At 36.5% G+C, this 27,814-nt stretch overlaps 1 protein-coding gene across 2 annotated transcripts in view; it reads left to right on the forward strand.

Annotated features, from left to right (window-relative positions):
* PRKD3 (protein kinase D3) overlaps positions 1-27,814 on the forward strand; it is a gene marked incomplete at its 5' end in the record, with an annotated part of 73,282 nt that overhangs the window by 35,334 nt on the left and 10,134 nt on the right. The window contains 12 exons of one of the 2 annotated variants that reach the window (XM_079721475.1): positions 295-433; positions 1,976-2,107; positions 2,917-3,074; positions 8,704-8,896; positions 12,214-12,291; positions 14,982-15,165; positions 16,480-16,603; positions 18,803-18,880; positions 20,077-20,353; positions 23,193-23,245; positions 26,054-26,126; positions 27,177-27,283. In XM_079721475.1, coding sequence (XP_079577601.1) covers positions 295-433; positions 1,976-2,107; positions 2,917-3,074; positions 8,704-8,896; positions 12,214-12,291; positions 14,982-15,165; positions 16,480-16,603; positions 18,803-18,880; positions 20,077-20,353; positions 23,193-23,245; positions 26,054-26,126; positions 27,177-27,283 — 1,596 coding nt within the window. The remainder of the gene's footprint in view (positions 1-294; positions 434-1,975; positions 2,108-2,916; positions 3,075-8,703; positions 8,897-12,213; positions 12,292-14,981; positions 15,166-16,479; positions 16,604-18,802; positions 18,881-20,076; positions 20,354-23,192; positions 23,246-26,053; positions 26,127-27,176; positions 27,284-27,814) is intronic. The other variant, XM_079721476.1, reaches the window with a different exon arrangement.

Below are 27,814 nucleotides of genomic sequence, written 5' to 3' on the forward strand. Positions count from 1 at the left end.
CTAAGTTCAAGATTGTATTCTCCATCAGTAACTGAATAAAGAAATTCTGTACTTCTAAGAGACACATGTTTTAAGATAATCAACGATTATTTATATTGCTTACTTTTATATTTTTGAACTTGAGAATTAACCAGGATGCTTGAGCACATGGTTGATCTTTTTGGATATTAATAGAATTGTTAGCAAATAGTGTTAGGCTAAAAACTACATTTAAAATTATTTTATAAGGTTGAGACATTTACTTATAAAAATAGAAAGCTGTAGGTATACTGATGTAGGACTATTTTCCTGCAGTTTCCAGAGTGTGGATTCTTTGGCATGTATGACAAAATTCTTCTCTTTCGCCATGACATGAACTCAGAAAATATTTTGCAGCTGATTACCTCAGCAGATGAAATACATGAAGGAGACCTAGTAGAAGTTGTTCTTTCAGGTACGTAAATAGTTTATTTTGTTGCCTTTCTTTTCAACGAGCCTTATTTTTTGCATTTAACTAAATGCTGTGTTCAATTATACTTTGTACTACAGTTGCTTACTTCTTTCATCTATAATAATGGTTACTATGTGATTTTTACTTTCAGGAAGGTTATATCACAGATGAGAAAGTAGGAAAATAAGCCCTGAATTACTTAGTTGAGTGTTACTAAGCTAAGGGAATTATCAATTGAACCAGAAGAGGAATATGTTCATCTTTTGAGTCAAAGAAATATAACAATTACACTGAAATTCTGGTCCCTTTCCCCATTTCTGTGAAGAGCATAGAAGAGAATTAGGGTTCAGAAAAGAAAATGAGAAAAAAAGGAGAAATAATGAAGATGTGGAAGAGGAAACTGCAATACTGTTTGATTCCATGACTTAAATAATGCTCCTTCTCCTTTTGTTCTCTGTGGACATTTTCTTATTTTTTCCTTTCCTCTCTCACCCATTCTTGCCATCCATTGTTCTTTAGCTCCTGCTATTATCTCATCCAACAAGTGGGCAGGATTGTTAGTGAGAAGTGTAAAGGAACAAAGAATGTATATAGTAGGCCTGCAAAACTTCTTGTTTGGCAGCAAAGGAAAGAGGGAGGAAGAGAGGAGAAGGGGAGGGAGGAGAGGAAAGAAATGGAAGAGAAAGAAAGGAAGAAAAGCCAGTCAAGAGTCCAGAGTCCTGCCACCATTTTTTTTCCTCTTCCCAAATTCATATTTGCAGCCTGTTCTTGAGATCCTCTTTGACCATCACCTTTCCTTATTAGTCTCTTATCCTTCCCATTCATCTTCTCTACCACAACCCCAAATTCTATACACATTGCAATCCTTGTCTTTCTTTTCACTCCAGAGGGGCTTCACTCCCGGTCCTCCCTGGAGGTCATGCTCACATCTATTCCTCTCTTGCCCTGGACCCTACATCAGGCCACAGGGATAATCCACTAATGACTTGCAGGTGGTGTTGAGAGGATGTCTGATGGTGGTTGCGTCTGCTGCTGTTGACTTGCCCACAAAGGGGAGAAGAGTCTCTTTATCCTAACCACTAGGACTCTGGAGAACAGACAGAGTGTATCCTGGGATCCTAAATTAGAACTGAGTGTGTTTCCCACAGAAACATTGCTATAACTTAATGTTAAGTTCCGCAATTTTTTTTTTAACTTTAGTGTTCTGTTTCCCAGTACATTATAAGTTAAATAGTTTTTAACTAGCTAAAATAAATCTTGACAATTATTTGCAATGTTATCACTCCGAGAAAATGCTTTTGGAGGTCAAAATACCTACCTATAGACCTACTTTTGGAGCTCAAATTATTTGAAGTTGGTGAAGTTCCTAAAATAGAGTTTGAAAACCACAATATTAGCTGCTGAAAATAATTTATTTTTATGGTCAGATGAAACTTTCAGAAAAAAAAGATTCTGTGTACTTTGACAAATGAATATGGTCAATGTTCTTAATCTCATCACAATTACAAGTACAGGGTTTATTTGAATATTTTTCTTTTTTAAAAGCTTTGGCCACAGTAGAAGACTTTCAGATTCGTCCACATACTCTCTATGTACATTCTTACAAAGCTCCTACTTTTTGTGATTACTGTGGTGAGATGCTCTGGGGATTGGTACGTCAGGGACTGAAATGTGAAGGTATGTGTTCTAAATTTTTGTTTCATTTGAAATAGGATTTCACATTTGCATTCAGTAATCATCAGTGAAAAAACAAGATTATTGGTAGTGACTAAGTAGTACCCAAGGTTTAGAATTGGAGAGGTATGGTTATCCTGTATTAGAATTACCAGGGGGTGGGATGCAGGTGCACATTTCTGATTAGTCAATAAACTTTTTCTGTAAAGGGCCAGAGAGTACATATTTTAAATTTTGCTGGCCATGTGGTCTCTTTACAATGACTTAACTTTGCTGTTGTATTGATAGCATGAAAATAGCCATAGACAGGTTGTAAACACATGAGCATGCTGTGTTCCAATAAACTTATTTATGAACACTGGAATTTGAATTTAATATAATTTTCACATGTCATAGGAGGAATTTGGTACACAGTCCACAGTTTGCTGAAGTTCTTTAAGCCAGAGGTTCTCAAACTTTATCGTGTATCAGAATCACCTTGAGGACTTGTTGAAACATACTTTGCTAGGCCCCATCCCCAAAGTTTTTGATTCAGTGGGTCTGTGGTGGAGCCCAGTAATTTAGATTTCTAACAAATTCTCAGGTGCTGCCTTGGGGAGCACACTTGAAGAAACCACTGCTTTAGCCAACTTAACCTTTCTAAATAACCTTTCTACACGTTTCCTATTCTTCTTAGCTTGTCTTCTGGGTTCTTCATTGGGATAACTGTTGCTGCCAGAGAAAATAAATAAAAGAAGCACCTATTTTTTTATGTACACACTTATATAGTAAAGTTTAAAAAAAATTTTTTTAACCTTTTAAAATATATTTAGGCTGTGGATTAAATTACCATAAACGATGTGCCTTCAAGATTCCGAATAACTGTAGTGGTGTAAGAAAGAGACGTCTGTCAAATGTATCCCTGCCAGGACCTGGCCTCTCAGTTCCAAGACCCCTGCAGACTGAATATGTAGCCCTTCCCACTGAAGAGGTATGTATTCTAAGGTAATAGAGGGCATTTTACTACTTACTCCTTATGTTTCTGCAAGATATATAACATCATCTTAAAACATAAGTTATATAGTAAAAAATAGTAACATTCCTACACTTAAGAAACTTAAAATGTATTACTGTAGACAGGGCTTACCAATAGTCATGAATTGCATTTTGTATACTTTGTGATAACCTTATCACTTGGACCGCAAGATCAACCTCCTAACCAGTATCCCGACTCCTGGTCTCCACACTTCACTACAGCTTAATATACAACAACTCTGATTAGATCACTCCCCACTAGGACACCTTTATATATTCTATGTTTCTGACAGTCTGTACTATTCATCATTCCCTGAACACACCCTTTCCCCCCTACATTTGCTCTTCTTGGTATCTATCCTACATGCTTTTTTCCAGACCTAGCTCAGCAGCTACCTTACCTGATTCCCCTTTACCTAGAAGTTACTTTTCTGAATGACATAGCACTTTTTAAATCTCCCTAATGGTGTGTATAGCATTCTACCTTAATATCATAGTGTTTGGAGTTTATTATCTATTTAGAGAGGACAATACTCATGTCTTTGTTTGCCCCATCATGCCCAGCACCATACCTTGTACTTTAGTGGGTACTCACTCATAAATGAATGAGTGTTTGAGTGACACCACTGATCACTGATCCTTAATATTCCAGTGAGGTATATTAGATCTCTATACCATGAGACCGCTGGGACTCAGAACAGTCAAGTGACTTGACTGAAGTCACAGAGCAAATTAGTAAGCAATATTAGAATTCAACCCAGATCTGATTATTTGTAAATCAATGACTTTTCCTCATATCTTGTACCCCTCAAGGGTAAATGTAGTAGATCAGGGAAGAAAGAAATAACCACCTATTCATTTGGTACTACTTAAAATGACTTCCATCCATAGATTACAGTCTTAACATTTAGTTATTTCTATAACCCCTTTGGTCTTCTGTATATTAATGGCAAAATCAAGTCTTTGGGCTGTTGTCTTGACACCCTCGTCACAAGATTTTGCTAAACCGAGGCACTGGAGTAAAGGCTGAAATTCTTTCACAAAAATCCCATATTTCCATATTGCGTAGCCCTACTATGAGATTTTTAAAGTAGAAGAAGAATGTTGTAGCATTAGGAGCTGAGAGCAAAGAGTTATTACAAACATACAAAAGCCTGGGGGAAGATTGGTAATAGAAAAGTTAATACATTTTGTACACAAACTGCACAAGAAACTTAGCTAAGATTGGGAACTGTAGGATGAATGCACGTTGTTTTGAGAACCCCACAAATGATACTGGTGTGTCAGCCATACCCACTGAGTATCGCGAGATTAGGAAATGGCAGGACAGAGCAGATGAATAATGTATTATTCATTCATTTATATTTTATCCCAAAGATGAAACTTCTTTAGGGAAATATGAGAAGTAGAGTGACTTGTTTGAATTGGTTAGATAGTGCAGAGTATTTTAGAACAAGTAGAAATTGTAGAGAGGAATGTCTCAAGGTTACATTTGTCAGTCCAAGCATGCAGTCTCAAAATTATGAATAAGGTACAGTAAGGGAAGAGCTGAGAGCTCATGGAGGAAAATCAGAGGGAAGAAAGAGTGGTAAAAGAGTATACTCTAAAGGAATGAAGGAGATAGCAGTGCGGAGATGGGAGCAATCTGAACCTGAATCTGAACCAAGTTTAGAGAAGAACTAACTCTAAGTGGCTGCACAGTAAGAGCCTCATCATTTCTCAGGTGCCAGTCTTCACGCTGGCTGCTTCACTTAGCTTTTCTGTGTAAACCTCACCCCTGTCCTGGAAGGTATAGCTGTTATCCTGATTTCGTACGTAAGGCACGAGGAAAAGTTTCTAAGGAGTCAAGATATTAAACTTCATTGACTACTAGATAAGAAAAGGCCAGCTGGAGTAGAAGCCTTTGAATCCGACTCTGGGGTTGTCATCGTTTACACGTAAGAAGGCAGCTTCTGTTAGTTTCTGAAGTCAGTCTAAAGGGAATCAAGTAAAGAGATGGAGAGGCAGAAGAAGATAGACTGTTCATTGCATTTGGTTAAAATGGAACCCCTGAGATTAGAGAAACCAGAATTGAGTGATGGCTGTTTGGAGATGAGAGAGATTAATGTTCATTGCAGTGCATTTGGGAAGTTTTTTTTTTTTTTTGGCCGTGCCGCACAGCTTGTGGTATCTTAGTTCTCGACCAGGGATCAAACCCACGCCCTCAGCAGTGAAAGCGCAGAGTCCTAACCACTGGACACCAGGGAGTTCCCCATTTGGGAAAATTCCTGAGGGGATAGGACAGAATCAAAGTAGAAAGAAACTCCTGGGCCTAAGTGTACACGTAAAAGTAGAGATATTTCTTTCATTAAATAATGTTCCAAACTCAAATATATATAATTGGGGAATTGCCCCCTTTAAATGCTTTTATTGCCTTTATTGTTTTTTTTTTTTTTTTTTTTTTTTTTTTTTTTTTTTTTTTTTTTTTTTTTTTGCGGTACGCGGGCCTCTCACTGTTGTGGCCTCTCCCGTTGCGGAGCACAGGCTCTGGATGCGCAGGCTCAGCGGCCATGGCTCACGGGCCCAGCCGCTCCGCGGCATATGGGATCCTCCCAGACCGGGGCACGAACCCGTATCCCCTGCATCAGCAGGCGGACTCTCAACCACTGCGCCACCAGGGAGGCCCTATTGTTTTATATGATTGAGAGTTGGCAATATTGTTATGAAGTTTTTGTGAGCAATACTTCAGCCAAAATTAGTTTAAGCCCCCACTGTGGAAATAATTACTTTTAGAAGATTTCTGGCTATACATTAATAAGAAAGAAATAAGAATTTAAGCTAAGCAGTAATTTGTAAAGAGAGACATTAAAGCAACGTAAGAAAAGAACTTTCACTCAATTCTAGTTACTCTCATCTGAGTGCTCACATTTTAACCAAGTGCTCTAGGTAATTCTACCAACATTCTCTGTCCTCCAAATTCTGGTTAAGTCTGCTGTACCTTTCCTGCCTTCCTCACTAAATAGACGGTAAACCACTGTTACTGGTTAAGATTGCAGTATGTGCCCAGATATGCTGGGATTGGGAAAAGGTTAAGAATCACTGGACTGGGCTTCCCTGGTGGCACAGTGGTTGAGAATCCACCTGCCAATGCAGGGGACATGGGTTCGATTCCTGGTCCAGGAAGATCCCACATGCTGTGGAGCAACTAAGCCCGTGCACCACAACTACTGAGCCTGTGCTCTAGAGCCTGTGACCCACAACTACTGAGTCTACGTGCCGCACTACTGAAGCCCGTGCGCCTAGAGCCCGTGCTCCACAACGAGAGAAGACACCGCAATGAGAAGCCTGTGCACTGCAACGAAGAGTAGCCCCTGCTCACCGCAACTAGAGAAAGCCCACACGCAGCAACGAAGACCCAACACAGCCAAAAATAAAAAAATAAATAAATTTATTAAAAAAAGAATCACTGGACTGCTATGTAGAAGACCCAGGTCTAAGTTTCGATTTTAATACTAATGCTTTAGTAGTATTAATCCCTTTGAGCCTGTTTTTTCATATATAAAATAGGGATAATAACATAAATAACTACTACTTGTACTAGACATGAAAAATTGGGTGGCTCCTACAACCACAGTCCCCTGAGTAGTTCCTTATAAACATGCTCTGTACCATGTCCCTGATACCCCAATCCCAGCAGGACCTGACAAAAGGCAAAACTGGCTAAATCAGCCTTTCCATGTTATATGTTTTAAACTTGAGACAAACTAAGTGGTAGAACCAGAAGCTAGAGAAGCACAGTGTTGAGTCACCACTAGACTAGGGGGCCAGGGATGAGCAAAAGCTTAAAGCACCTGTTTCTAGTTCCCACTGGCTGCTTTATCAGCTCTGCAGAATCACTGTGGTGCTCCTTTTGCTGAAGGTGGTGTGTGTAAATGGAGGAGGGGTGGGCCACCCTAGAGCAGGACACCTTAGCTGAAGTATGTAAGTTTGGTTCGTGTTTTAACATTCTTTTTGTACTTTTCTTTTTCTTTCTTTCTTTCTTTCTTTTATTTATTTTTGGCTGTGTTGGGTCTTCATTGCTGTGTGCGGCCTTTGTCTAGTTGCAGCGAGCAGGGGCTACTCTTCATTGCAGGTCTTGGGCTTCTCATTGCGGTGGCTTCTCTTGTTGCGGAGCACGGGCTCTAGGCGCGCGGGCTTCAGTAGTTGTGGCTCGCGGGCTCTAGAGCGCAGGCTCAGTCGTTGTGGCGCACGGGCTTAGTTGCTCCGCGGCATGTGGGATCTTCCCGGACCAGGACTCGAACCCGGGTCCCCTGCATTGGCAGGCAGATTCTTAACCACTGTGCCACCAGGGAAGTCCCATCTTTTTGTACTTTTCTTAAACTGCTTCATAATTTTCTTTAGAACATTCCTGGCTACACTTCAGTGAAAAGCTCTCCGTCAGAGGCTGTGTCTGTGTTACGTTTATAGTGCTCTCCTCCAATGGTCAGTCCTTTTCTTTTTCCTTCTTCCGGCTTTTTTGAAAAAAGCCTTTTATTTTCTCCTCCCCTCATTTCTCCTGTATACTTCTCTATCTCTTGTTTTTTTCTGGCTTCTTTTGCTTCTAGTGGTTGAACATATCAATGTACCATGACTCAGCTTCTCTGAGTTACAGACATGACCAGTTCTGGATGGAAGTTCTGGCAGTGAAGATGCAAGCAGCTACAACAAAATCTGTAATACATCTAGGTGGTAGTTAGGTATTTGGATTTTGTTCTTGAGAATATAGACTGTATTCATTTTCATATTTCTGATATAGAGCCTGGCCAGTTACAATCAGTGAATGTTGAATTAATAACGATGAACCATATTCATCTGACCTATAATTTAAATTGATTATTTCCTTTGTATACATAGAAAGGTTCATAGTTAAATAATCCATTTATCCCTCAGATTACACAAAAATTTTAACCAATACCACCTTTAACTTTCCTTTTTGCTCACCTAAGAGAAAAAACCCAAATAATTGGAAAATACTTAAAATATTAAGGAACTTCCTAAAGCATAATTACTAAGGGAAAGTTGTTTTAGTTTTTATCTGCCATTGTTTGTATCATCATCATTAATTAAATTTAGATTTTCACATGCTTGTTTTAGTATTTGTTAAAATAAATTAGAAAAAACTAAGGCTTGTTTCAGAATGTTTTCAGACGTTGTATTCAGTTAACTCAGTGTGAGCAGCACTAACATTTTCTGAATTTACTTAATTTTCCTGTGATTAATTTCTTGGTAAGGTTTTTGAAGGTATTTGAACATGTTATAAATTCATTTTAAGTTCTGTTTTTTATTTGTAAAATGTCATATGTGCCTGGAAATAATAGTTAATCAGTGAATATATGTATGTGAGGATGAAAATATCCTTTTTTTTTCTAGCATAAATAATAGCAAAAAAATTCTTCACCTTTCTCATTCAAGGGTTGGTAAGCTAAGCTTCCAGAGGAAACTGCTGAGATGCACATTTTTAGGTTTTTGGCTTTAGTGTTTGAAATAAATGACTTGTGGTCAAGCCCTGATCTTAATACTTTGTTTTTAATATCGACTTACACTTATAGAAATTACTTATGTTTTAGTCACATGTTCACCAGGAACCCAGTAAGAGAATTCCTTCTTGGAGTGGTCGCCCGATTTGGATGGAAAAGATGGTCATGTGCAGGGTAAAAGTTCCACACACATTTGCTGTTCACTCTTATACCCGTCCCACAATATGTCAGTACTGCAAGCGGTTACTGAAAGGCCTCTTTCGCCAAGGAATGCAGTGTAAAGGTAGGATTGGATGTTTTTCTTAAGTAAAATTTATACTTGTTTTTGTTAGCAAATACAGGTTTAAAATAATTTTCATTTCAGAAGCATTAAGCAAATACCTGTAAATTGGGCTCATAGTTAACTTAAGAAAGATAAAATTAATATGCATGCACCTGCGTGCACCGACTAGTATCTGCAATATGTGTATTCTGTACCAGGAGCTGTGCTAAAGAAAAATTAGAGTATAAACAGAAACTAGAATTTGGATCTGAGGTGTGGCTGCTTATCACTTGCCAATATGGAACAGTTAGTAAGCAGATAAGCTAATATTTGACCTTAAGTCTTTCTAATTTCAGAGCCATACACTACCCAAAATATAAAATAATGCCCTCCTCTTGCCATTAAATATTCATACACACACACGCACACCAACATATTACAGGTGTTTTGTTGTTTTGTTTTGTTTATTCTAATTACGTAGCTAAGGAGCTGTACAAAAATTGTCATTCCAGACAGTGATCACACTGAAATAGTCAGACTATAGTAGAAGCCAGTGGAGTTGTAATGGGGACCACCTGTATTTGGATACAAACCCAGAACACTATCATAGTATTCCAAAAACATCTCTTAATGAACTAGGTTTTTAATAGAATAATGGAATAATTTTTTTCTCTAGTTACATAATGTTTTAATGCTTTTTAAAGATGCTTTTATCTTTTTGTCTCATATCTTCTTCTCAACAGTGCTACACAACTATGTGAAACCAAAATAGAGTTTAAATATGTTTTAAGGCATTGAGCCAGGATAAGATATAAGTAATCTGTCTATAATCTTATGTACTTATTTTTCATGTGATTATTTTAGTAGTTCTTGATACTATACTTTTTATATAGAACTATTTGTGGAATTGAACTACCTAGTTTTATCTAGGTAAAACATTAGAGTTGAGATCTTTGCAACAATAAATCCTGTTTACAATGTTGAATCAAATAATTATATGTAAATTTAACTTAAATATATAAGAAAACTTTTCTTGGCAATATATGGCTACATAGGATAATATCAAATAGAGAATAGGTTGTACATTTGTTGCCAATATTTAATAACCATCAGGCAGGCTTAATTAAATGTTGAAATTTTATTTCAACAGCTTACTTTTGAATATGAGTTAATATATAAATTAATACTTTAAAATATCAACACTAAAGTGGATTGGCAAGCAGCCACTAAGGAATGTTTTGGGAAAGAACATTAAGAACAGATGTACAAATTCTAGCCAGCAGATAATTTTAGTAAAGGTAGTAAATAACACCGTTCTGCTGAGCAGAACAGAAACATTCTAAAACCACATGCAAAAAAATACAGTATTTTATAAAGGAACTAAAATAAATATGTAGATTAATGAATTTTGAAATAAAATCAATGAACTCTACCACTGGGTTATTAGTTTAACTTCTTAGAGCTCTAAAAGAATAATGTTTTATGCTTATATTGGTTCAGAAAGTATCAGGTTATATTTCTCTTTAAGTATTTTAGTTATCTATGAAAAAATCATAATTTAATTTATGGATCCTTGTATTTTTGTAATATGAATTAAGATACTTAAAAAGTAAAATAGTCATTTTCATTCACTTGTCAAGCTAAGAAAAAAAATAGTTAAGATAAAACAGTTATGCTGGAACGTTTAAGAAAACACAATTCTAAGAACAGCAGTTCATTTATTCATCTGTTTATTTTCTACTTTGTTATGTTAAAATTTCAAGGCAGCTTATATAAGCATATATAGAATAAAAGCATAAACTAATTAATAAAAACGTGGGTAGGGGGCCTCCCTGGTGGCGCAGTGGTTGAGAGTCCGCCTGCCGATGCAGGGGATACGGGTTCGTGCCCCGGTCTGGGAGGATCCCATATGCCGCGGAGCGGCTGGGCCCGTGAGCCATGGCTGCTGAGCCTGCGCGTCCGGAGCCTGTGCTCCGCAGCGGGAGAGGCCACAGCAGTGAGAGGCCCGCATACCACAAAAAAAAAAAAAAAAAAAAAAAAAAAAAAAAAAAAAAACGTGGGTAGGAATATAGAGAAGTATAAATGCCTGTCATTAACCTACATACTGGGCTGCAGGTGGGCCACAGATTTGACTCTACATTTCAAAGGGAAAGGGAAACCTTGTTATTTTCAGAATTTGCAAACCTCATGAGATAAAAAACTAATTATTTAAGATGTATGCAAGATATTAATATTAATATCATATATGATTTTCTTAGGGTCTCTTATTTTTAAAGACATTACTATATAATGCAAGTTTTATCCTCCACCAAAATATTAATTTCATGGAGCTTTTTCTTGTGATGACCTTTACCCTGTGCTATTGGCATGATTCCCAGAATTTTCTTGAATCACAGGGGTTACAGAATTATTCTAAAGCAGAACTTGAAATTATTTTTACCCATTTATTGTTGGTAGAAGTATTTCGAAGGTTGTGTTAGACAGTAGTTATAGCAGTGGGTCTCAATTTTAGTATTAACTAAAGAAGTCATTAAAGCACACATTTCTCAGTCCCACTCCCAGAGTTACAGATGTTAGGGGTAGGGCCCAAGAACATGTGTTTCTAACAAGTTCTCAAATGATGCTGCTACTGCTGGTCTGATGGCCACAGTCGGGGACCACTGAGTTACACAGTAGTATGGTACAGTTGGGATCTGACACTGATCTGCAATGCAGTCAGCTCTGAGGTTCTTGCAGGCTGAACAGAGCCATTTTGTAATGCAGGTAAGAGACCTTGTGCATGAGAAGCTCAGGCCTTCCTTACAGGGTTGTATGGGAAAGCCCTTACTAATTCCTAATAAATGGTTGTAGAATAGCAATCCCTTTTCTGCATATGCACCAGGTCCTAATAATTAGGAATTGAAAGTAAGTGCCTGACATATTTGGAAAGGAATTTAATCAGCCTGAGAAACTCTTAAGGGGTACGTGGAAAGAAGAATGTGAGGTAAGGGAAGGAAACATGGAGCTGCAGCAACATTTTAGCGAAGTGTTATACAAGTAGTATATTTTACTATGAATAAATAAATAGTATTCTTAGTATTTACTATGAATAAATACAAGTAGTATTCATTTTACAGATATAGAAACTGAGCCCTGAGGGATTAAACAACTGTTTAAGAGGTGGTGTCAGAATTTGAAACCAGACCTTTAATCCAAAGCCTGAGTTCTTAGTAGAGGAAATCTTTATTTCATCATCATTATTAATAATATTCTGTGTGTGAGTAAAGAAAGTCTTTAACCATATTCTGATACTGCCTGACATTTTTATATAAATTAATAAGGTGAATATTTTATTTTAGATTGTAAATTCAACTGCCATAAACGATGTGCATCAAAAGTACCGAGAGACTGCCTTGGAGAGGTTACTTTCAATGGAGGTAAAAGTCCTTTTCTTAATTTCCAGAAAAGATCACAATTCTTTTGTGTATTATCTTTGTATAAGGTTATATTTGCATATTTTATTTTGCTTACTTTGTTTTGTAACTTTGACTTTTTTCTGATTTAATAATCAAGCAAAATACGGAGATCAGTAATGGTATACTTTTAATTATACCTTTCCGTCTTTCCTTTAACCACCTACCTTTAACCACTTTGTAGTCTAATGTGGCCAGTGGTGCTGCATATCCTCTTTTATCTTTAATACTTATTTTATAACCCTGCTGTTGTTCTTAGAACTATTTCATATTTCTAGTATTTATTGACTGCTTACTGTATGCCAGGCACTGTTCTAAACTCTTTACATATATTGACACTTAAACCTAAGAACAACCTTTTGAGATAAGGACTTACAGATGAGTAAACTTAGACACAAAAACATTAAATTAAATAACTTGCCCAAGAAATACAACCAATAAGTGGTAGAATTGGGATTTGAACCCATATGGTCTGGTTTCTTAGTCCATAGTCTTTTAGAACTTAATGTACTGTCTCACTTTCTCTTTCTCCATCAAATAATCATTAGCAAAACATTTTTGCTTTTTACTGTTTTTTTTGTTTTTGTTTCGTTTGTTTTCTCTTTTCAAGATTATATCACTGAAAGTGATTACCTTTTTTGGAAGGAAGGAGTAATGACTAAACTTTCAGCATAATTTTTCCGTAACATTTACATGACTAGTAAAAATTGAATGTAAGTAGTTCTGTAGGAAGAAAAGCATAAGGAGTGGAAATCAAACTCCTTAAGAATTTAACATTTTCTCTTATGGCATGTTTTCTGTGGTTACTATTTAACACCATTGACAGAGCATGATTGGTTTTCTCATTTCAGTTGCTCGGAATTGATGCAGTTTTTCAATGATTAAAGTCTTTTCTAGATTTATCTAGTTCATGTATTTTTGTACTTCTCTACCTTTTGACAAATGGATATGAAATACTATTTTATTTATTTTAATGTGCGTTTGTCTTTATATTAACGAGTTTGAGCATCTTTCAGATGTTTACTGGTTAATTATGGGTTTTTCCCCTATGAATTACGTGTTCATATGCTATATATTCTACTAATTCTTTGTCAGCTTTATTGAGATATGATTTGTATACCTTACAGTTCACACATTTAGTTTATTCACAGTTATGCAGCCATCACTACAGTCTAATTTTAGAACATTTTCATCATCCTGAAAAGAACTCCATACCTATTAGTAGTCACTTCCCATCCACTTTTCCCCATTAACCCTGGCAACCCTAAATCAGCTTTTATCTCTATAGGTTTGTCTATTCTAGACATTTCATATAAATAGAATCATACAATGTGTAGTCTTTTGTGACTGGTTTCTTTCATTTAGCATAATGTTTTCAAGGTTCATCCATGTAACATGTATCAATACTTCATTCTTTTTTTATTGATGAATAATATTCCTCTGCATGAATAGACTACACTTTATTTATCCATTCACCAGTCAGTCGATGGTCCTTTGAGTTGTATCTCCTTTGGAGCTATTATGAACAATGCTTCTATGAACATTTGAGTACTGATGAGTACATATGTTTTCCTTTCACTTGGGTAGATAGCCAGTAGTGGAATTGTTGAGTCATGTGGTAACCCTGTGTATAACATTTTGAAGACTGCCAAACTGTTTTCCAAAGCAGCTGTACCATTTTACATTCCCACCAGCAGTGTATGAGGATTCTAATTTCTATGTATCCTTGCCACCACTTGTTATTGTCTGTCATTTTGATTATTGCCATCCTAGTGAGTATGGAGTGATGTCTCGTTGTTTTGATTTGCATTTCCCAGATATTGCATATCTTTTTATATACTTATTGGTCATTTTTACATCTGCTTTGGAGAAATATCTATTCTCGTCCTTTGCTCATTTAACTAGGTTACTTATCTTTTTATTATTGAGTTGTAAGAGTTCTTTAAGTATTCTGGATACAAGTCCCTTATTTGATATATGATTTGAAAATGCTTTCTCCCACACTGTGTGCTATCTTTTCACTTTCTTGAGGTATCATTTTCAGCAGAGAAGTTTTTAATTTTGATGAAGTCCAATTTATTTATTTTTTTCTTTTGTCACTTAGGTTTTTGGTGGTATATCTAAGAAGGCTTTGCCTAACTCAAGGTCACAAAATTTACTCCTATGTTTTCTTCTAAGAGTTTTATAGATTAAGCTCTTACATTTAGGTCTGTGATCCACTTTAAGTTAATTTTTGTAATTGGTTTAAGGAAGAATTCCAATTTCATTTTTTTTGCATGTAGATGTCCAGTTGTCCTAGCACCGTATATTGAACAGACTATTTATTCTTTCTTCATTGTATTGTCTTAGACCCTTGCAGAAAATCAATTGACTAGATGTGTAATAGTGTTAGCTAATCTTTTACTTTGCTTCTAGTATCTTTCGGCATGTCAAAATTTAAAATTGTAGTGCAATCAAATTAATTTTCTGCCTTATGGTTTGTACATTTTATATTGTCCTAAGAAATATTTCTTTATCCTGAATCATAAAAATATTTTTCTATATTTTCATTTAAGAATTTAAAAACTTTTTTTCACATTTAATACATTGTCTCTGTTTAGGTGTATTGATATTCCATTAATATAAAATTCTGAATTCATTTAAAACTTTGACAGAACCTTCTACTCTGGGAACAGATACAGATATACCAATGGATATTGACAGTAGTGACATGAACAGTGATGGTAGTCGGGGCTTGGATGACACAGAGGAACCATCTCCCCCAGAAGATAAAATGTTCTTCCTGGATCCGTCTGATCTTGATGTGGAAAGAGATGAAGAAGCTGTTAAAACAATCAGGTAACGTGTGTGTAAGGATTGCAGGCTACTTCCAAATGCAGGGTCAGTCTAGGAGCTCTGTTAAGAAAGAACAAGCCACATCTCTTTAAGTGGGACCTAAAATGTAATTTAAAATCAGTTAAATTGTGCCTAATACTTTTACATGTACCACAGTATTTTTCTGAAATAAATTATATTACTCTTGCTATCCACTCAAGATGGGCAGGTATGAGAATCCTGTTTTCTTAAAGAGGAAAATGCTTTATTTAAATATAGTCTAGATATAATATCTAGCTGTAGAGCATCCACCACAAAGTGCCAAAATTGAACCATCAGTTGAAGCAACCAATTTCTTCACACAGGCAGATTACCTGATGTTGGAAACACCAGTAAGAATCTATATCTGAGAATGTTGCACAAAGATGATGGTGATGAATTTGGGGACAGTTTTCATATTACAATTAATCTGACTGTTAGCACTTTGTAAAAATGCTACCAGGTTATAAGACTTAAATATCTTCCTATGTTTATAGAAATTCAGTTTTTTATAGATACAGCCTATAGGATATACTACTTTGTGATAAAATCTATCATGCTGCCTAGGGTAGGAAGATTTCTAGCCGCAATCCCAAATGAGACCCTCTCCCAGGCTCCGGATTTTCCAAATAGGGAGGATTCTTTCTGCTCTATTCATTGTTTTCTTTTCTTTTCTTTTCTTTTTTTAATAAATTTATTTATTTTTGGCTGTGTTGGGTCTTCGTTGCTGTGTGCAGGCTTCCTCTAGTTGCGGCGAGCCGGGGCTACTCTTCATTGCGGTATGCAGGCTTCTCACTGCGGTGGCTTCTCTTGTTGCGGAGCATGGGCTCTAGGCTTGTGGGCTTCAGTAGTTGTGGTGCATGGGCTCAGTAGTTGTGGCTTGCAGGCTCTAGAGCGCAGGCTCAGTAATGGTAGCGCATGGGCTTAGGTGCTCCGCGGCATGTGGGATCTTCCCGGACCAGGGATTGAACCCGTGTCCCCTGCATTGGCAGGCGGATTCTTAACCACTGCGCCATCAGAGAAGTCCCTCATTGTTTTCTTATGTTTTGTGACCCTCCAAAAAAATGTGATGACAAATAATGATGACTTACAGTATTATCTTAGTCTTTTATAAATTAACTATGTATCATCATAACAGGATTAATTGATTTTCTTCTTCTTAAGCCATTGTTTGTTTCCTAAGATATTGTGAAGAATTTTAGCTTAATTATCTTTAAAAGGGCTTGATGAGCTTACAGTATTTATGATTTTTTAAGTTGAAGTTGTAAATATTTGTCATAAATTTAAAATATTTTTTAGTCCATCAACAAGCAATAATATTCCGCTAATGAGGGTCGTACAATCCATCAAGCACACAAAGAGGAAGAGCAGCACGATGGTGAAGGAAGGGTGGATGGTCCATTACACCAGCAGGGACACCCTGGTCAGTAATCACAGGCATTTTATTATGGTAGTGAAACTTTGTTATGTGCTTTATTTTGTGCATTTTTAAAATCAAAATGAGAATGAGATATATATTAAGATATCATAGTACTGGAACTATCATTACATTTGTAAAGAATATTTCAAAGGTAGGATATTTAATGTACTATTTTTATAAACTGGTAGAGCAGTAGAGATTCAAAGTGGGTCTGGTGGTCTAACACCAAATGCACAATCTATGAAAGAAATAATTGATAACACTGGATTCATTACAATTAAAAACTTCTGCTTGGCAAAAGACAATGTTAAAAGATTGAGAAGACAAGCCACAGACTTGGAGAAAATATTTGCAAAAGAGACATCTGATAAAAGACTGTTCTCCAAAATATACAAAAAACTCTTAAAATTCAACAGTAAGAAAACAAATAACCTGATTAAAAAGTGTGCCGAAGACCTTAACACGTACCTCACCATAGAAGATACTTAGATGGCAAATAAGAATATGAAAAGATGTTCCACATCATGTCATCAGGCCAATTAAATGCAAATTAAAACAGTGACATACTACACACCTGTTAGAATAGCGAAAAACCTAAACACTGAGAACACTAAATGCTGGCAAGATTAGAGCAACGGGAACTTTCTTTGACTGCTAGTAGGAACACAAAATGGTATTGCCAACTTTTGAAGACAGTTTGGCAGTTTCTTACAAAACTAAAATGCTTTTACCATGTGATCCATATGTTGTACTCTTTGCTGTTTACCCAAAGGAGATAAAAACTTACGTTCATACAGAAACCCGCATATGAATATTTATAGTAGCTTTTTTAATAATTGCCCAAAACCTGGAAGTAATAAATGTCCTTCAGTAGGTAAGTGGATAAATAAACTGTGGTACATCCAAACAATGGAATATTATTCAGCACTAAAAAACAATGAGCTATCAAGCCATGAAAAGACATGGAGGAATCTTTAATGTATATTACTAAGTGAAAGAAGCCAATGTAAAAAGATTACATACTGTATGATTCCAACCATATGATATTCATTCTAGAAAAGGCAAAACTATGGAGGCAGTAAAAAGATCACAGTTAGGGGTGGAGACTTGTAAGTATGAATAGGCATAACACAGAATTTTTAGAGCAGTGAGAATACTCTATATGATACCATGATGATAGATACATGTCATTATGCATTTGTCCAAACCCATAGAATGTACCATACCAAGCGTGAACCATAATATAAACTGGACTTTTGTGATTATGATGTGTCAGTGTAGGTTTATCAGTTGTAACAAATGTGCCACTCTGATGAGGGGTGTTCATGATGGGGAGGGTTACACATGCGTGGGGACAAGGGAGTATATCGGAAATCTCTGTATCTTCCCCTTAATTTGCTGTGAACCTTAAACTGCTCCAAAAAAGTAAAGTATTAATTTAAAAAAATGATTTAAAGACACACTTAAAAAAAAATTCTGCATGGCAAAGAACAAAAGCAAAGACAAATGACAAACTGGAAAAAGTATTTTCAACTCATATTCTAAACAAGTGGAAAAAAAGACCAGAATACAATAGAAAAATGGGCAATGAATATGAACATTCACAGACAAGGAAATACAAATGACTTTTAAATGTAAGATCTTGATCTCATTTTTAATAAAAAATACAATTTAAAATTTTACCAAAATACCAATTTTTATTTATCAGTGTAGCAAAAGATCAAAAAGTCTAGTAACATGCTGCATTAGTGAAGGTTTGAGCAAGTTAGGCATGTTGCTGATGAGACTGTAAATTCGATCAAATCTTGTGCCAGATAATTTAACACTGTCAAGTAAAATGACATGTGCATGTATCTTTTGACCCAGTAAGCCAACCTTTAGAAATTTAGCCTATAGGTAAATTACATATCTGTGTGTGTGCAATACATATGTGTTTGTATATGCATGCATAAGATTCTTGCAAAGGAATCCCCAAAACCTAATAACATTGCTTGCCTGGAGTAAGGGTGGGAGTGAGATAGGAGTGATGATGGAACTATACTTTTCACTATATATTCTTTTAATTTTCTGAATTTTGAACCTCACGAATTTTAAACCTATTCAAAAGTACAAACTTATGGATAGAAATGAAAGGGAAAGGAAAGTTCAGGCACTTCGGAGGAATCATTACTTTTGAACCTCACAGTTTTATGCTCTTTATAGAGAAAGAGGCATTATTGGAGACTGGACAGCAAATGTCTAACATTGTTTCAAAACGAATCGGGATCCAAGTATTATAAGGTAAAGATTTCACATCTTTAAAAAAATATGTACATTAAGATACTGTATGTTTTCCAGCTATATTTCCAAATATTTATTAATTGTTATATTGGCTTATACCTATTACAACTGTGTCTAATGTAGTTTATAGAAGTCACTGTTAAGTTCCTTATTGAAGCAACTGTCCTCTACCTCTCCATTTCACCCCCCATAACAGCCCTGCTACCAAAGGTTGTTTTTGTTGCGTGTTTGTTTTTGTCCTGTCAGGTTGCTGCTGCTTTTCTTCTGGGTACCAAATGGTCCTCCATATCTGTGGATGCCTAACAATTTTATACAATGGACTTGAGCATCTGTGGATTTTGGTATCCACGGGGAGTCCTGGCACCAATCCCCCTTGCATACTGAGGGATGACTATACTATGATTTAGATTAGACTGTTAAGAAGGTCCCATGATCATTGCCGGTCCAGAAGAGGCAAATGTGGTATTCGGCATTTCTCCCATCTTCCATTTTACCTTAGACCCCAGTTCTTAGATGCTTCTTTTGGCTCTTCTTTTCCTTTGTATAGTCCTCTTTGCTTGACTTGCTTCACATTTTGCCGTGTCACAGACTGACAGCAAACAAAATTGTCAGTGTAGCAGTTGTATCAGTAAGAAAAAGTATAGGAACTAATGAATTGCTTTGAGCTGGTTAGGTTTTTTAAAATAAGGTTTTTGCTTTAGGAAGGGGACTAAACATAAATGATTGTTACAGTTATGGACAGAACCAGAATGGAGTGCTTGAATAACTTAGCACTGACTTTCTTCTTTTGCTGCTGTTATTTCTGTTTCGTACTCCTTTGGGGCTGTATCTTGCAGATAGCAGCCAGTAGAGTAGTAGCTGTTGAGTTGATTCAATGAAAACTGGGAAATGACAAGTGTTGGGTATAGTGGCAATTGCCCTCCTAAATCCTTTCCTTCCTTTCATTCTAATGATCTGCTACAGGCCTGAATCACTAGCTTGATTATTACACCCCATGCTCTGCCTCTGGCATTGATGGACATGCAGATCATTCAAAGCAGATACCATCATTAAGACTTGACTGTATGTTCCACGTGTCACGTACTTGTGTTTGTCTTAATGGTATTCATTAGAAACACATATCTTTGATTGTTTAGTGTATTTGAAAATTTAAAAAAGATGTATTCATATTTTATAATGCTTAATTTTTGCTTCAGGAAATTCCACTTTCAGAGATTCTTCGCATATCTTCCCCACAAGATTTCACGAACATTTCACAAGGCAGCAACCCACACTGTTTTGAAATCATCACTGATACTGTGGTATACTTTGTTGGCGAGAACAGTGGGGACAGCTCTCACAATCCTGTTCTTGCTGCCACTGGAGTGGGACTTGACGTAGCACAGAGCTGGGAAAAAGCAATTCGCCAAGCTCTCATGCCTGTTACCCCTCAAGCAAGTGTTTGTACTTCTCCAGGGCAAGGGAAAGATCACAGTAAGCAATAAGCTTGTTGATGGCTTTTTTCCCCCTTTGGTTCTTAAGCATTTTGTGGGTGTAGTTGTGTTTCTGTATTTATTTTTAATGCTCATTTTAAGCTTCATTTTTAGTAACCAATACCATTAGTTAATTCCTTTATAAAATTATGTTGGTTATGGTACAATCCCCAGAGCTAGGTTCCAGAGTCAGTGTCACTACATTTAAATTCTGGTTTTGCCAACCTGTTATGTGATCTTAGCAAGTACTTTCCTTCTCTGTAATAGTACCTACTTTATAGGGTTGTCAGCATTAAATGAAAGAGAACCATAAGGTGTTGCGTAAACTACTAGTATTAGTATTTTGCTTCATGATGGGATTTTCAGGCTATAAAGTGTTACAGTTCACATACTCAGGAAATCTGTGAAGTCAGAAATGGCTGTATTTCTTTTAACTGAATTAAAACATTCAGAAACATTAAAAAAAATATTGAAACACATGTCCTTTGCACCAACAAAATTTATAAAGTAAAACCTAAATTTGATAAAGGTTCAAGTGAACACTTAATCAGAAAGCCATAGTAAAATGTCACTTTCCCCTCCATTGGCATTATTTCGTTTATGAGGGAACATCATTTATTCATTAGACAAATAATATTTAAATTGAAAGAGGTATCAACCATTTTCTTTTTTTCTTCTTTTTTGGCCACGCTGCACAGCTTGTGGGATCTTAGTTCCCCAACCAGGGATTGAACCCAGGCCCCGGCAGCGAAAGTGCCGAGTCTTAACCACTGGACCTCCAGGGAGTTCCCTCAACCAGTTTCTAAATGTTCTTTATTTCATTTCAGCTATGCTACTTGGTACACCTGTTCTCGGCATTATGCTAGGCCCTGAGCTAGAATACAAAAGAAACACAGAAAATTTAAAAGCTACTAAGGGAAATAGGACATAACGTATATAAGTGTTAGATGGTAGCATAAAGCAGTAGAGTGCAAAAATGAGTAGTGCATTTCTCGAGGAACTCAGATATGGATAGGAAGAGTAAGCAGAGACTTCAGGGTAGCGGAGCCTGATTTGAACCTTGACCTTGGATCTCAAGTAAGTTAGGATAGGCAGAGCTAACCTGGGAGGGGTGGAGGGGAAGTGTCACTGGTGTTGAGGAGACAAGTGTGATCAAAGGGATGAGGGTAATGACCATGAAAATGTTTGGTGTTGAATATTGATTCCTGAAGGGTGAATAAATGGATATTCACAGTGCTTCTTAAATTTGAGGGGATCTTAGACAGAACTGTCTGATATTCTAATTAAAACCATGGACCTTTTCCCCCAGAAAATAATGTGGGCACATAACACACAAATTTTATATATAATTGGATTTAGGGACCTTCTCAAGCCCATCCATGGACCTCTTCCCTAGGGTTAAGAGTCCCTAAAAACAGGTTGCGGAAGGACTAAGAGTGAGAACTCTGGAGAATGAAAGCCCAGTTCTGCTGCTTTACTAGCTTCATGATCGTGGCCTCTTCTGTTCTCTAATCTGAAAGGGAAATGATAATAAATGCATATGATGCACTTCGCACCATTCCTGACCCGTTAGTGAAACTATTACTGTGTTGCTGCTGCCGGTGTCGTTGTAACAATGTGTCTGGAGTAGAGTTCTCCTGGGAAGCAACAGAAATTAAAACTGGGTGCAGGTAGACAGTGGAGGCCTTTGAAAGAAAATAAAATATTGACTTAAACTAGGAAACTGGAACTACTGAAAAGCAGAGTTTTAGGCTCATTAATTTAGTTGATGATGTGCCTTTTATGTCTGTTTCATTAATATTTAATTTTTGGATTTTTAAAAAATATTTTAAAATTGGCCTAATATTTTAAAATGGAGTTTTTCCACAGCCATCTTACTTATTTTTGATGTATAGTTGCTTATATTTCTTTCTTAATGAAGTTTTACATTTTTATATTTGGGATTATGAAGGAAATTTCATCTTTGAGTTGTCACTGAGATTCTAGATTTTTGACAACTAGTCTCTTGCTTACTTTCCAAATTTCCCTTTTTCCTTTTTCTTGTCAGTTTCTTCCTTTGTTTACCAAAGTAATACATTTAAACTTTATAGAAATATGTAATATGAGAAATTCCTCCCTATACACATGTGACACATCCCCCTATTCCCAATCATGTATCTCCCCCCTCAGAAAACCATTATTAATAATTTGGTTTATATGTCTTGATTTGGGGATGGCTTGTGGGGAGGGGAGTCTATACTACATTGTTATAATTTTATTTTCACACAAAAATGTATTATACATTTTTGTCGTAAAAGATGTGTGATCTTTTTACAACTTGGTTTCATCAACTATTTAATATATATCAGATATATTTCAACGTCAGTATATAGAGTTATATAATTTTTTATTATGACAGTAATACATACTTATGCATTTTTTAAAATGCAAGCAGTCTAAAAGTGTATAAAGATCAAATCTTTGTTCCTCAACCCCCCCCCAACTCACCAGAAGTAATATTTTGTTTTCGATTCAAATGTCACTACACTGCAACTCACCTTTTTAACTTAATAATGTCATAAATAGCTTTCTGACTCAGTTCTTATAGCCCTACATCCTTAAATGTTTAGATAGTATTCTTTTGTATGGACGTATCATATTTTATTTAACCAGTTTCCTGTTGATGGATTAGTATTGTATATGGATAAATTTTGTTTTAATGAATGTAATTCTATTAAGTGTATGTTAGCTAGTTTTTAACATTTAATATATTGTGAGCATTCACATATCAGTAACTATTAATATTACTAAGTTATGGACTAACAGTTTTTTTTTCCATACATCATTCTTATATTTTACAGAAGATTTGTCTACCAGTATCTCTGTATCTAATTGTCAGATCCAGGAGAATGTGGTAAGTGAACAGTACAGCTAAAATATGCAAATTGGGTGATTAAGGAAAATAAAATGTGAAAATCTTATTAGGAAAATAAGTTTATAGCCCAAAGTGTTGCGCAGTTTGCCTAAAGACACTAGGCTAGACTCTGTGGGTGATAACTTCCCTGAGGAGTTCTGCTTTATGAAGGAAACTGAGGCAGTTTCCTTTTAAATTATGAAAATAAAGTTAACTTTTTATAAGTGACATTAGAATATCACAAAGTGATAGACTAGTTCAAAGAGAAGGGAGAGGCTACTTCTTTCTGGGTCAGAGCCGGGAAAGCTTCCCAAAGGAAGTACAACTTGAAATATGCCTAAAAGGGTGGAAAAGAGTTTTGACACAAGTGCTGAGAGGATATGGATGGGGGAACATTTCATGCAAGTACAGAGAAGCAGGAAATGCAGGATTTTAAGGAAGAGTCAAGACTCACTTCAGGTGGTGTATGTAGGTACATGTGGGGGATTACAGTAGGGATCAGCATACTTTCTATAAAGGGATAGAAGTAAGTATTTTAGGCTTTGCAGACCATATACAGTTATGAACTCAACTTGGCCATTGTCGTGAGAAAGCCGTAGGCAATACTTAAAGGAATAAGCATGGCTGTTTTCCAGTAAAACTTTATTTGTGGTCACATATATTTGAATTTCATATAATTTCATGTTTCACAAGACATTATTATTTTGATGTTTTTTAACCATTTAAGAATTAAAACTCTGTTTTTAGTTCAGGGGCTGTACAAAGAGGCAGCAGGCTGGATTTGGCCCACAAGCCATAGTATGCCAACCCCTGCATTAGAAAGAAAAAAGGCTAGAAAAAGAAGTCAGAAAATTGTTCATTAGCTATATGTAAATTTCTCTGATAAAATCTCTTATTCTTTAACTGGGGCATCCAGCTGTTATTGTTCTATAACATGTAAATGTTGTTGGATTTTCTAAGATCGCAGTGAAGACTGATATCCAGTAGTGCTGTGGGAGATAGAGGGTTTCAGTGAGATTTAATCTGTGTGTCTCTTGTCCTAGTGGTAGGTAGAATAGATAGCAGATTATTGGGGAGAGAAAGATGTTTTCTCAGTTCATTTTTACAGATAAGAAGACCAGTCCCAGAGAATTCAGCTTACTTACGATTACCTAATTTAAACAGAAATTCGGATTTGTGGAATTACTGATTTTTTATTTATTTATTTTTTTTTTGGCGGTACGCGGGCCTCTCACTGTTGTGGCCTCTCCCGTTGCGGAGCACAGGCTCCGGACGCACAGGCTTAGCGGCCATGGCTCACGGGCCCAGCCGCTCCGCGGCATGTGGGATCTTCCCAGACCGGGGCACGGACCCGTGTCCCCTGCATCGGCAGGCGGACTCTCAACCACTGCGCCACCAGGGAAGCCCAGAATTACTGATTTTTATATGCCAGGCACTGGATTCGACACTTTGTATATATTCTCATTTAATTCACTTAAAAATCCAGTGAGATAGATGTTATTATATCCACTTTACCAGTGAGGGAATGAGGCCTAGGAGACTTGGTTTATCCAGTCACGTGACTGCAGTGAGACCCGCACTGTCTGGGAATTAACACCGAACAAGACAGGTGTAGTCCCTGGCTTCATGGAGACTGTAGCACATACCCAAACAAAAGACAGACCTTGACTGAAGATCTGTCAGGAGGGTTGCCGAGCGCCTTCCAGGAGCTCTCTGACAGCGACAACCACTAGCGAAGAAAAAGGAAGACAAAAGGGAGGGGCGGAGGGGAGGAGATGGAGGAGTGGATTTGAGCTACACATACTCTTTTCATCAGTCTTTAAAAATTAGTCTGGGGCCTCCCTGGTGGCGCAGTGGTTGAGAGTCCGCCTGCCGATGCAGGGGATACGGGTTCGTGCCCCGGTCTGGGAGGATCCCATATGCCGCGGAGCGGCTGGGCCCGTGAGCCATGGCTGCTGAGCCTGCGCATCCGGAGCCTGTGCTCCGCAACGGGAGAGGCCACAACAGTGAGAGGCCCGCGTACCACAAAAAAAAAAAAAAAAAAAAAAAAAAAAAAAAAAAAATTAGTCTGATCTCAATCATATGAACCTTTGAGTTTTTCTTTCAAATCAAAGATAGCAAATCTCTTTAATGGTAAAGTAGGTAAAACTTTGTTCTTAATTTTTTATGTTAATTTACTTTTTATAGATCACTACTTAATAAATATATATATATATTTTTTGGTGGGGGGGCTGCTTTGGTTCTTCATTGCTGTGTGCCGCTTTCTCTAGTTGTGGTGAGCAGGGACTACTCTTTGTTGCAGTGTGCAGGCTTCTCGTTGCGGTGGCTTCTCGTTGCAGAGCACAGGCTCTAGGCACACGGGCTTCAGTAGTTGTGGCTCGTGGGCTCAGTAGTTGTGGCTTGCAGGCTCTAGAGCACAGGCTCAGTAGTTGTGGCATACAGGCTTAGCTGCTCCACGGTATGTGAGATCTTCGCGGTCCAGGGCTTGAACCCGTGTCCCCTGCATTGGCAGGTGGATTCTCAACCACTGCGCCACCAGGGAAACCCAATAAATATATTTTTTAATTCAAAGCATTTTTCTCCCAATGGTCTTCTTACAGAATACATTATAGTTGTGCAATAAGAGTCATAGTATTAAAGTTGGGCTTTTTTAGGACATAGAAAGCCTATATTTCATAAAATATTTTGTGAAAATTAGTTCCATCAATCATAAAAACTAAAATGTATTTAAGTATTTGAATGAAAAGAGTCAGAGATGTTGACATTATTTCATAGAGGTAATAACACTGCTTACTTTTTCCTAAATAGGACATCAGTACCGTTTACCAGATCTTTGCAGATGAGGTGCTTGGTTCAGGCCAATTTGGTATCGTCTATGGAGGTAAGCAACTACAGCCTTTTGCATATTGTAGATAACATAGAAAAATTATGAAATTTAAAAACATCTGCCAGCTGTTAACATCTTGTCACAGTTTCCTCAAGTGGTGTTTTTCTCAAAGGTTAACCTACATACATTTAGCTAAGCCCTTTTCACTATAACTGAGTATTAATTCCTTAATTTAAACTAAGAACTTTAAAAAGTAACAGAAAGAATAAGAAAATTCACAATAGTCTTTATCTTTTCTTGTAGCTTACACATAAAGATGTTTGGGAAAAATAAATGGTTTGAAGTTTATGTTGGACTATGAAAGTTTGTTTATTGAAGTATATGCCCCACTGGTTTTCCCACACAAATGGCACCATTTGTCTACTATTGGCATGAATGGTATCAGGTCTGAAGACATGGAATCTTATCCAGCTCTGTGACTTCCACTGGCAAAGTCATTTAACCTCACTGTGCCTCAGTATCTTCATCAGTTTAATGGAGCTAATAAAACCTGACCTGCATAGTTCATAGGATTTTTAATGTTCATTAAACCTAATATATGTAAAAGTACTTTATAAGCTATGATACAAGGTATAAAAGGAAAGTAATGTTAAACCCTTTCATTCTTTACTGAGACTAGTTGGCCTTTCTGCCTGAAGGCTATATAGTTAAGTCACTCTGTGCTGATCCAGTGAACCTAGAATAAAATTAATTAACTGGTATGATGTTTCTATCTTGACAGAATTTCTAAAGACTAAGTCACATAGTTAACTATCATTTCTTTAATAAAGTGGATTATTTTTCAGCAAACAGGTTCATTCAAATTTCCTGCTGTTTCAAATAATAAAACAGCCTTTATTAGGGGCAATTACTCTAAGGGAAAATATAATTTATTTCTTAAAATTAAAGGTTAGTGATGGAGAAAGAACAAAATGAGCTGAAAGAAATACAAAAATACATACATATCAATTTCAGTTTGTGGATAACTTCCTGATAAAGCTTTTGTATTGAATGTGGGATGTCAATTTGTGTCTTCTTTCTTTTCTGTACTTTTTTTAAAAATAGGAAAACACAGAAAGACTGGAAGGGATGTGGCTATTAAAGTAATTGATAAGATGAGATTCCCCACAAAACAGGAGAGTCAGCTCCGTAATGAAGTGGCTATTTTACAGGTAAAAAAAAACCCCAAAAAGTTGCTTTGTATTGGTTTTAATTTTTGATTTATGAGTTTTTAAATCCAAGTCTATTTAGTGTGCTGATAAGATTTTGGTTTTTGTTTTCTTCTCATTTTTCTTTGTTCTCATTTTATGACCTTTTGGCTCAGTGAGAGGCTGGTGAGCATCTGAATTAACTCCCTAAGTTTTTTTTTTTTTAAGGCAAAATTAGGTTACAATAATCTAGGAGTTACAAGGACTGCCATTATGGTAGTAGTTTGTTTAGAACACATTTTCCTAAGGAAAATCTTAAACTAAAAAAACTCAAATTTCATTCTTAATTCATCACTCCATGAGCTCAAAATACTTTGATACTTCTACCACCACATTTCATTATAATAGTTTAGTCCATTAAGGTATATTTTTAAAGATATATTGGCAATGACTTAAATCCCATAAAATAAATTACTGTGTGTTTTAATTTTTATTTAGCATTTTTATCTCTTTTGGACATCATCTAGAAGAGTAAAATTTAGCTTTATTTTTCTG

The sequence above is a fragment of the Hyperoodon ampullatus genome (genome assembly GCF_949752795.1).
Source record: "Hyperoodon ampullatus genome assembly, chromosome: 15".
Classification (NCBI taxonomy): domain Eukaryota; kingdom Metazoa; phylum Chordata; class Mammalia; order Artiodactyla; family Ziphiidae; genus Hyperoodon; species Hyperoodon ampullatus.